At 39.5% G+C, this 11815-nt stretch overlaps 1 protein-coding gene across 2 annotated transcripts in view; it reads right to left on the bottom strand.

The window, feature by feature from the left end:
* The window catches only part of BAZ1B (bromodomain adjacent to zinc finger domain 1B), a 65569-nt gene that overhangs the window by 8946 nt on the left and 44808 nt on the right, over window positions 1-11815 (bottom strand). For both annotated transcript variants that reach the window (XM_024747184.1, XM_024747185.1), the window contains exons 12-14: window positions 10165-10342; window positions 8090-8272; window positions 802-949 (exon numbers count right to left, since the gene is read on the bottom strand). In XM_024747184.1, the coding sequence (XP_024602952.1) occupies window positions 802-949; window positions 8090-8272; window positions 10165-10342 (509 nt within the window). The remainder of the gene's footprint in view (window positions 1-801; window positions 950-8089; window positions 8273-10164; window positions 10343-11815) is intronic.

Here is an 11815-nt window from a genome sequence, read left to right as displayed (position 1 = left end):
CCGAAACCAAAAAAAAAAAAAAAAAAAAAAAAAAAGAAACGAATCTCCCATGAAGTATTACATTTTTTGCCCTTCCTCCTCCTCCCCGATGACACAAATGCTTCCCGATTCATATCTGATATTGTTCTCCTAAGCCATTCGGTTTCCCTACATTTGAAAATACACCAAACCAATTTAAATGATAACTTCCCCTCTCCAACCGTCATTCTACATCAGTTTTTAGAGCAACTGAATGATTTTACATAGGTCTTTTCATCCTTGTAAAGTAAATCACAAAACAGCTTTAGCCACTGAGAAGTCAACCACTGGGGGGCTTTTAGCCATCTAGTTCCTTTTACACATAATGGGGCTCTAAAAGTTCTCAGCATTAAACAGTCCAAATGCTTTGCTCTGTAGGATTCCATGCCAGAAGGTCCAAACCCGACTATTCTTCACAACGTTCAAATACTGCCCTCTACTGGTAGCACCCACCTTACTTCATGGATGAGTAAAATTAAGAGATAATGAGAGATTTAAATTTTTAGTTAAAACTAATTTGTTCCCTATAGAAAATCTAAGAATTGGCGAGATCAACTGCTCTTATTTTATACTCAAAACTGAGGCACAAAGGGCCTGCTGTGATTTGCGAGCGTGTGACTTTAACGACTAGCATTTTATGGGCTTTCAGGAGAAGGTAAAATCTGGACCACCACCACCACATTTAAAAGTTGTGTACACAGAATTCTTGAGGGATAAAAGATCTTGGAAATGGAAGTCCTAGTGCCTAATACACTCAGATAAACAACTCTGATTTAAATATACCTTTCTTTCGACAAACTTTGCATCTAGCATTTTCTGCTGACATATCCCATTTGATACAGGCATCAAGCATCCCAAGCAGAACATGCATTCTGGAAAAAGTCTGAGCTTCACGGATTGCTGTCTTCCATTTTTCCAGAGCAGATGCGACCTAAACAGAGACCAAACCAGGCCAGCATTACTACAATGACTTCAAAGACATGAAATGTGGATTTTTCACATAATACTGACAGTATACACAGAGAGAGGACTACAACTCGGTAAAGATACGAGAGCATCCTGATACATTCACCTCCTAGAGCTCCTCTGGTCTAACCCATTTATCTTACAGAAGAAACCAAGGCTCGGAAGGGTGGAAAAAAGTTGCCAGAGGTCACACAAAGAATTCAAGGAGGGGGAAATGACTAGAAACATGTCACTTCTAGTGAAATCCACTTAAAGATTCAGTATCATTTAAAAGCAGGAACACTTGTACTGTGTAAATAATGCTAGTATGCAACAATGTCATGTAGCTTGGTCAGTAAGATTATCAGTTTCTGCACTAATATGTACCATAATCCCAGATTATAGGGCCAAGAAATAGTAAATAGTATCTATAAAGCATTCTATAATCCTTAAAAGTATTAAGTACTGATATGAAATATTCTCTTGACTTTATCACCAACTTCTAACTTAAGTGAAATCTGTAAAGTCCCAGGGGTTGGCCTGATTTCATTCTGGGCAGTTACTCTCAGCATAATCCACACTGTCTCCACTCTTCATCAGAAAATGCAAATTAATTTAGAATTAGCAAAGTAAAAGAGAATGGAGAAAAATGTAATTAGGAATTTTCAACCCTCCCTCTATAAAATATACATTCTGAGGAGGAACAAAAATGCCATTTTAGGATAATTCATTTATTTGTATTGCTGTTTTATTAATTAAAAGGTGACTTTTGGGGATGTTTTCAAAGCACTAAAAAAGCCTAAACAATTAGGTGAGCATCCATTTAAACAAATGCCATTATAGGGGACATCATTCTCAGACAGTCAGAAAATACAACAGAGCTGGACAAGGTAAAGCTTCGGCAGTATACCAGAAGCTGAGAGACTAGGTTATCTCACTCTCATCTACCTTGTGGAGGTCATACTGCTTAACTCAGTCATGACTGAACTAAAGTTAGCCATGCTGGCTACTTTTATTATACAACCTGGCTAGCTCTAGCTAACTGACAACAGCACTGCTTGGTTTCACTGCCCTGTCCTAGGCAAAAAGCCTATTTTAAGTAATAGTCTTCCTCCTTTAAGAAAGGCCCGTTATCCCTGAAAGGCCACAGCTCAATTTGAAAATGAGCTGCCAAGGGACAAAGACAGTTGAGCTACTTCTGAAGCTGTAGTGTGAGAGTTCAGGGAGGGGACCAAAGGCTGTCTATTCCCTTTCCTATAGAAACAGAGAACCACTGAGAGTCTTGTGTGTATAAATTTATGAATAATGAGGATAAGTAACAAACACATCGAAAAAATCTATTTAAGAGGCTGCTAAAGTTCTAATGGAAACTGACTCATTCCTTACTCCAACCTGCAGTGAAGATATTTCAACATCTGCCTTTGAAATACAATTTCCTTCCTTCCCTTTTCAGAGCTCCTCAGTAGGATGTGAGATCTACAATCACAGGTGCCTTGCAGGTCTTCTCCCCTAATGTAATGGAGAGCTGACATATACGGTACCACAGATTCTCTTACTGTAATAATTAATGCAAATCTCTTCATTCAGTGGAACATATATTTAAGAATTTCAGGTTTGGTTCCTAAAAGAGTGTTACTGAGAACACTCAATTAGCCAAGGAATGGTTAAAATGGGCTTTGCTGTCCTCTAGTGGACAGTCAGATGCAACAAAAGCATTAAAAAAATCATCAGTTGGGCTTCCCTGGTGGCGCAGTGGTTGAGAGTCCACCTGCTGATGCAGAGGACATGGGTTCGTGCCCCGGTCCGGGAAGATCCCACATGCCACAGAGCAGCTAGGCCCATGAGCCATGGCCGCTGAGCCTGCGCATCCGGAGCCTGTGCTCCGCAACGGGAGAGGCCACAACAGTGAGAGGCCCGCGTACCACACACACAAAAAAAATCATCAGTATACAGTACTGCTTTTTACTTATTTCCTATAAATTATAAAATCTGAACACCCAGCACATGTGGCCTCATTAAAAGAAACAAACAAAAATCTGAAAGAGGGGCTTCCCTGGTGACGCAGGGGTTAAGAATCCGCCTACCAATGCAGGGGACATGGGTTCAAGCCCTGGTCCGGAAAGATCCCACACGCCTCAGAGCAACTAAGCCCGTGTGCCACAACTACTAAGCCTGCGCTCTAGAGCCCATGAGCCACAACTACTGAAGCCCGTGCGCCCAGAGCCCGTGCTCCACAACAAGAGAAGCCACCGCAGTGAGAAGCCCGCGCACCACAATGAAGAGTAGGCCCCGCTCGCCGCAACTAGAGAAAGTCCGCGCTCAGCAACAAAGACCCAACACAGCCAAAAATAAATAAAATAAATTTATATATATATATATAAAAAACTGGAAGAGATCTTGAGAATAAGCTTATTTAGCCTCATTTTTTTTTTTATTTAGCCTCATTTTAAAAACAGATTTACTGATATAATTTATATACTATCGATAACAAGTTCCCCCTGTAAAGTGTACAGTCAATGCCTTTTCATATATTTGCAGAGTTGTACAACTATCAACATAATCTTAATTTTAGAACACTTTCATCACCCAAAAAAGAAACCTTGTCATTCCCCATTCCCTACCCTAACCCACCACTTCCCCGGCCCTAGGCAACCACAATCTTCTTTTGCTTTATAGATTTACTTATTCTGACATTTCATATAACATGTGGCCTTTTGTGACTGGCTTCTTTTACTGAGCATAATGTTTTCTAGCTTCATCCACATCCCAGCATGTAACAGCAGTTCACTCCATTTTAACTGCTGAGTAATACATCCATTTTGTTTATCCATTCATTAGTTGGCAGACATTTGGACTGTTTCTGCTTTTTGACTATGCTGAATAACAAACACTGCTATGAATGTCTGTGCACATGTGTGTAATGTTCATTTATTATTTTTCGTGAAAAGAAAGTTTGCCCAAGGTCTCACAGCAATTTAGGGCCAGGTCTCCCAATCCCCAATCCAACGCTCCTGGCATTATACATTAGATCCTGTTTTATCCACTGAGTTATCCATCTAGACCAGCCTCGTCTCCAGCTAGCCTCTAATTTCGAGGGCGAAAACAATAGGCACTCAGATTTTAAAGAACATCTTAAGTAGCCTCCCACTGCACAAAATTCCAGTCCAGAACATTAAAAACAAAACAAAAAACCCCCACCATATCGAAGACTTTTTAAAAACACAGGAACGGCAGCAAGATAAAGTTCTGACATACAACACGGTAGCATCAAGTAAATATTGTTTTGCAGTACTGCTGGGAAGCTGGACACACAAAGCTGATGAAAAAGTCAAATTCTTTAGCATATTTAAATGAAGTTGGGACCTAGTTAGAAGTGGTAGAAGTGCGTATAACAAAATCAAGGGGAAGCCACCTTATGTGCAAGTCACCATTAATCCCTTTACCTAACAGTAAAAAGGCAATATATCTTGGCAAGAATATAATGAGGCTTCAGACCATATTCTTCCATAAAAGAACGTTTAAAATGGAAAAACAGATAATCAGGGACAAATGCATCCAAAGCAAAAAGAGAGTCTAACAGAACCCAGGATTTGGCCAAATTATACGTCTTTCCCATTTAATGCAAGAAAATGAAAAAAAAATTAAATATTTGAAATAATTGACTATTACAAAAAGGGATTTGAGAGATAATCTACTTTTTCAAATAAGGAAACTGAAGCACAGATTAGGGACTGATATTAGCTCATGCAACAACCTAGTGCCAACTGAAAAAACCCTGGCCCATGCTAAGTGGAAACCTTCAAAGCAAAGGACAGTGGAAAATTTCAGAGCTGTGGCAAGGCTGACCTTCGGTGGGGAACTGCAGGGCATGATGCCATTTTAATGGAGAACATTGCTGAACTACTTAGTAGGCAGCCTAATTGATTTTCCAAGAAACTCTTCCATGTTTTCCATTTGTGTACTGTGTGTCTGGGCCTCAAGGTTAAATCTGCAAAGTGCTCATATTTTCCTCCCCAATCAATCTAAGAATCGTCTCATATGACAAGCTAAAAAGAGGTTACTTCGCTATGGGGTTAAATACTAAAAAAGAACTTAAATGAGAACTCTACAGCTACTAGTTCCCAATGAGAAGAAAAATGTTATTGAGTCAAGAAATGGCAAGGAAAGATCACATCAAGAAAAATACTAGGACTTCCCTCGCGATTCAGTGGTTAAGACTTCGCCTTCCAATGCAGGGAGCCTGGGTTCCATCCCTGGTTGGGGAGCTAAGATCCCACATATCTCCCCGGCCAAAAATCCAAATCATAAAACAGTAGCAATATTGTAACAAATTCAATAAAGACTTTACATGTGTGAAATCTCTGAGTCTATGCCATGAATTAATAGTTAAACGTTTACCTAACTGAATCTTAGTTCTCTACTCACCTCTGACCCAACATGTTCTTTCCTGTATCACATATCACTCTTGGCCTCAGGAAGAAACCCAGGGGGAACATGACAACTATGTACGACTACCAGAGGACCTTTAGAGAGTAAACTCATTCTGTGTAAACTCAGAGGGCAAAACAAGGACCAGCTGTCAATGATGAGAAGGCAATTTCAGCTCAACCTAACAAACATTATGCCCACCCCCCTTCCACAACCTAATTAATTTCTACCTGTTCTTCAAAAATCCAGCTGATAGATTCTCTTCTCTGGGAAGTTCTAAGCTGCCCTGGTATCCCTCACAGGAGAGCCAAGCACTGCTCTTTCTCAACATACTTGTCACTCTACTCCAACCATCTCTCACATTCAGAGTTCCTTGAGAGCAAGGACTTCCGGCTTCTACTTATGATCAAAACCCCCAGACTTTTGCACAATGACTGGCACAGGCAAGCCTTTACCAGATGTTTGTGAAAGAAAGGAAAGGAGGGAGGGAGGGAGGGAAGTCAAAAACAAGGGAAAGTATTCCACTGGATAATGGCTGGGACAGCTCCCTTAATGTAGTATTTTCAAATTCTTTTCTTCACAAGTAATCTTAAGCAGAAATCTAATACACAAAACAGAAAAAAATGGAGCTGCTAATTATCCTAAAAAAGAAAAACCAGAGACAGCATAATGTTCATCAATAAGGAATTAGGATGTTAAAAAAACAAAACAAAACAAACAACAACCAAAAACACCCAAATAATACCAGGATGATCTATGCGGACTGACAGAGCGAGAGGACAGATGCCTAGGATATGCTGACGAGTGAAAAACTGCAGAATATTATGCAGAGGGTTCCATTCTGTAAAAATCCAACAAAACTATCTTTGTATGTACACAGAAACACGTCAAACTATTAAAGAGTGATGTCCTTGGGGGGGGGGTGTGTGGCAAAACTAAAATGGGAATTGTCTCATATTGTATCTACCTCTCACATTTGATTTACTTACAATGAGCTACTTCTAAAATAAAAAACCCCAGAAAACTGGATTATACACATACAAAAAAATGAAGTTGGACCCTTACTTTATACTATATACAAAAATTAACTCAAAATGGATCAAAGATCTAAATGTAAAAGCTCAGACTATAAAACCTATAGAATAAAATACAGGAGGAAAGCTTCATGACATTGGATTTGACACCAACAGCAGAGGCAAAAAAAGAAAAAACAGGTAAGTTGAACTTCATCGAAGTTTAAAACTTTTTGCGTCAAAAGACACCATCAACAGAATGAAAAAGCAGGTAATTCCCTGGCAGTCCAGTTGTTAGGACTCCGCGTTTCCACTGCAGTGGGCAGGGGTTCAATCCTTGGTCAGGGTACTAAAATCCCACGTGCTGCTCGGCACGGCTAAAAAAAAAAAAACTGAACAAGCAGCTCACGAAATGGGAGATTATATTTGCAAATCATGTATCTGATAAAGGATTAATATTCAGAACATATAAGGAACCCACACATCTCCCCACCCCACCCCCACAAAGAAATTTAAAAATAGCCAAATGACGCAGAAAGACATTTCCCCCAAAAGATAAGCAGCCAATAAGCACATGAAAAGATGCTCAACATCACCAATTACTAGGGAAATGTAAATCAAAACCACAAGGTAGGGCTTCCCTAGTGGCACAGTGGTTGAGAGTCCGCCTGCCAATGCAGGGGACACGGGTTCAATCCCTGGTCCAGGAAGATCTCATGTGCCGCGGGGCAACTAAGCCTGTGAGCCACAACTACTGAGCCTGTGCTCTAGAGCCCAAGAGCCACAACTACTGAGCCTGCATGCCATAACTACTGAAGCCTGCGTGCCTGGAGCCCGTGCTCTGCAACAAGAGAAGCCACCATAAGAAGCCCGCGCACCGCAACGAAGAGTAGCCCCCGCTCACTGCAACTAGAGAAAACCCACGCGCAGCAACAAAGACCCAATGCAGCCAAAAATAAATAAATAAATAAATAAAATAAAAATTAAAAAAAAGGTGGAAGTGACCCAAGTGTCCACCGATGGACCAATAAACAAAATATGGCCTATACACACAATGGAATATTATTCAGTCTTAAAAAGGAAGGAAATTCTGGCATATGCTACAATGTAGATAACTTTGAGGAAGTTAAATAAACCAGTCACAAAAGGACAAATACAGTATGATTCCACTTTATATGAGGTACCTAGAGTAGTCAAATTCATAGACAAAGAAGGAAAATGATGGTTGCCAGGGATTGGGCAGGAGGGTGAAATGGGTAGTTTAGTGTTTAAAGGGCATAGTTTTGCTTTGGGAAGATAAAAAAATTCTGGAGATGGATGGTAGTAATAGTTACAGAACAACGTGAATGTACTTAATGACACAGAACCACACATGTAAAAGTGGCTAAGTTGTTCATTATGTATATTTTACAATTCTTAAAAGTTTAAAAACCACCACCTTTTAAAAAAAGGAATTAGCTCTGGTAAAGTGGGAGGGGGGACTCTAACACACTATCCAGCTTTACAGGCAGGGCTGTGCTCCACAGACCAGTTTGAAAACTACAACATTTGGAGAAAGCGATAAAGATCAAACACTGGCTAGGGAACAGTGCTTATGTAACTAAAAAGCATAGGGTTAGATAATTTTAAAACCAGATCACATACTTCTACGCAGTCATAAAACTACATCTTCATTAGCTAAATACCTTTGCTTCCTCTGCCATTTTTTTCTCTTCATCCACCTCTTCAGTCTTTGCTGAATCTTCACTTTGGAGTTTTCTTCTCTTTTGCTTGGGAGCCATGAAGCCTTGGAGAAATTTCTTTATGACACTGGCTTGAAGGGCAATCACACACTCGCCAAAATCCTTCAGTTTCTCTAGTGAGATCACCTACAGAAAAAGATTTAAAAACCAGACTGAGTAAAAGGCCAAGAGAAAGATGAAATAGACAATCCTCGATTAAATTCAAATCAACCTAGACCCAACTTGGTCACATAACATTAATTTAACTGGGTTCCTCAGTTCAATGGATGGCTTATGCATTTGAAAGTAGCCGACTACTTGGATTTCCCTGATGAAGGGATCCATGGGAGGCTGAAACTTGCTCTACTTAAAGGAAGTTACTGAACTCATTCATACACTCAGTGACTGAGTGCCTACTACGTGCAAATGACAGTCTCAAGGCAAAGAAAAACTGAGAAGGAAAGTAAAAATTTACCAACCTAACAGCTTACAACCTATAAGCCAGATAATTTTACATACTTGATCTCATCTAAGCCTCACATTTATTTTATGGATGAGGAAGCATAAACTAAATCACTTTGATCCAAATCATGCTCTTAAGAACTGAAACTACCTTCTCAGTCACACAACACATGCCAATTAAAAAAATACCATTTTAGGGGCTTCCCTGGCGGTGCAGTGGTTGAGAGTCCGCCTGCCGATGAAGGGGAAGCGGGTTTGTGCCCCGGTCTGGGAGGATCCCACATATCGCGGAGCAGCTGGGCCCGTGAGCCATGGCCGCTGAGCCTGCGTGTCCGGAGCCTGTGCTCCCCAACGGGAGAGGCCGCAACAGTGAGAGGCCCGCGTACCGCAAACAAAAACAAAAACAAAAAAACCCCCCACCATTTTATAACTACAAAGAGAAACAAAGAATGATGATAATCCAACGTTAGCAAGGTGTGGGCCCGGGTTTGGCACAAAGTAGGTTATTGATAGATATTTACTAAATAAACAAAAAAGTAACTGTAATGTTTGAAACAGGTGAAATTCTTTTGGTTGAGTAATTCCTAAAAAAAAATCTTTAAGAACAATAAGATGTTTAAACCTTTTTCCCAGGTAATGTACCAAGAATTCATAACCAGACTAATGAAAAAAAGTTACATATATAAGATGCATATATAATTTGTTAATTCTAATAGCAAAGAAATAGAAATACAAAAGTCTGGCAGTAAAAGATTTACGATATCAACTCCATGTGTTATTATGTACCCCAAAGTGACATTAAAGATTAAAAGAAATGGAAAGTATTTATAAATGAGGGAAAATTGGAGGGCAGTGGGAGGTTCAACTGCTCATAAAAATCACACAACTATTAACACAGTTATAATGCAAATGAACAATTTGAAAAGACAAATATTAATGTTTGGAGTTACGTGGACTTTATTATTTAAAATTAACAAAAAAATTTTTACAGTGATAACTCATGGACAGTGTTCTCCAATCTTTTCTCCAGCTTTGTTACCTAAAATCTAATGTGGAACACAGGGTCTCTTGAACTGTTTCAGCTATAATATTTAAGGGTCCTTAAGTACAAAAGTGCCTTCACTGAAATGTACCTGTTTAACAGCATGAGTGCTGCTGAACACAAGTATAACTAAGCTGATCAAGTATAGAGAATGAACAAAAGCAAGATACACAAATGTTTCATACCTTACAGCACAGGCATCACATGGGAATGGACAGGTACATGGGAATGGATAGGTTAAATAATGTTATATGACTAAGACTCCAGGACTAGTTTTCATTCAACTTAATAGAAAAGCTCTTTTTGAACAAAGGTTCTGAGCCAAATACTAGATTTTCCTGGATATCAGCAGAATATAACAAAGGAAAAGTATCATATGTACATAGAGAATTTAGGGTTCCACATGTGTCTTTCAAGACAAATGCAAATATGATTCCCAGGGTCATCTAGGAAAGTCAAGAACAATATCAGGGAACAATTCCAAATCGAGTTTCCATGAGTAATATTTCAAAGGGTGTTTTCCTTATATTCTTACCCGAGCTTCAAATTCTGATGTTTCTTCCACATAACCAAGTCCTCCCTTTTGTAACCTTGTTGCAACTTCAATGAGATCACTACGAAGGAAGTTTAAAAGCTCCTGGTTGCCATCACAGGATTTTAGACCCAAATTTGGCTTCCGGGCCAGATGAATAGAATGAATAATGTCCTGGTACCTAGAAAAGTTGAGGCAAAGGGGAAGAGGAATAAAGGAACTTTAAAAAATGGTCTATTAATTTCAATTACTTGAATGACATGTTTTATTTCTAGAAGACTTATTTAGATCCTTTTCATCTCTCGTTTAATAGTCTCATATTTCTCATACCAAATTTCAAATTTCTCTTATCCTTGATTCATTTAAAAAACACACATTTTGTTCTGTATATGGTAATTCCAGTATCTGAAGTATGTTTCTTTACCTAGCTCTCATTCATGGTAACTGGTTTGTGTGGTTTTTTTGGGGTGCTTATTGTTTTTTTTTTTTTACCAAGAGTTTCTTGATATTTTATCTGTGGAAATTCTTTGAGGCCTGGTTTGAAGTTATGCTCCTCCAGGGAGAGTGTGCATCTGCCTATGTTAGTTGCCAGAAATTGCTACCAACCGGAGACAAACTTTAAATTGTCTGCCTGGATTCTTCACAACACAGAAGAAACATGAATTTGAGCTGAAAACCTACACAAGGACCTTCAGAGTTCACTTTCACACTGAAGATTAACCTTTTGAGGTCACAGTAATAAAGACTCTAGTAAGACTCTCTACCCTGGATTCGCCATAAGCTTCACTGTTGGCTTCTTACACCAAAAACTAATGTTCAAGGTCATCGAAGTTGAGTACTAAGTTCCCTTTTCATGCTTAATAATGAGTTTTAATATTATTTTCCTCTGACTATACATTGTGTCTCACTGGTGTTCTTATAAAGGATTCTGCTTTCACTGCCTTCTACCACATAATTTCCCCTTTATTTTCTTCTTTGATCTAAGTGTTATCAAGACAGGACGATTCTGAATACAATTTTAATTCATTTATACATTAAGCAGTGGACCAAAACCAATGATGTACCCATTATCACTCTCAAAAGTGTCTCAAAATTGCAGAGTATGTACTGAACAGTATTTTCCTTCTCTCCTCAATTAAACCTAAATTCCAGCATGAAAGCATGCAGATATTAAAGGTGGCCTTAAGGCAAAACCTATCCCAGTTTTGATAGAAACAACTGCTAGAACAGGAGGGACACTAGCAAATCTAGACGGCACTGATATTGATGCTAATTTTGTAGGCAGGTTTTTTTGTGTGTGGTTTCTCTTGGAGATATAATTCACATAACATTAAACTCACCATTTTAAAGCCTATACGTTCAGTGGTTTTCACACTTTAGAAGCATCAAAACTACCTAATTCCAAAACATTTTCATCACTCCATAAAGAAATCCCATAAGGGTTAGCAGTCACTCTCAATTCTCCCCGTCCCTCATCCCCTGGCAACCACTAATCTATTTTCTGACTATAAATTTGCCTACTGTGGGGCTTCCCTGGTGGCACAGTGGTTGAGGGTCTGCCTGCCAATGTGGGGGACGCGGGTTCGTGCCCCGGTCTGGGAGGAGCCCACATGTCGCGGAGCGGCTGGGCCCGTGGGCCATGGCTGCTGGGCCT

The sequence above is a fragment of the Neophocaena asiaeorientalis genome, unplaced genomic scaffold, assembly GCF_003031525.2.
Source record: "Neophocaena asiaeorientalis asiaeorientalis breed wild unplaced genomic scaffold, Neophocaena_asiaeorientalis_V1.1 scaffold607, whole genome shotgun sequence".
NCBI classification, from domain to species: Eukaryota; Metazoa; Chordata; class Mammalia; order Artiodactyla; family Phocoenidae; genus Neophocaena; species Neophocaena asiaeorientalis.
Note: the sequence above shows the minus strand (reverse complement) of the source record. Positions and strands in the feature narration are given on the sequence as shown.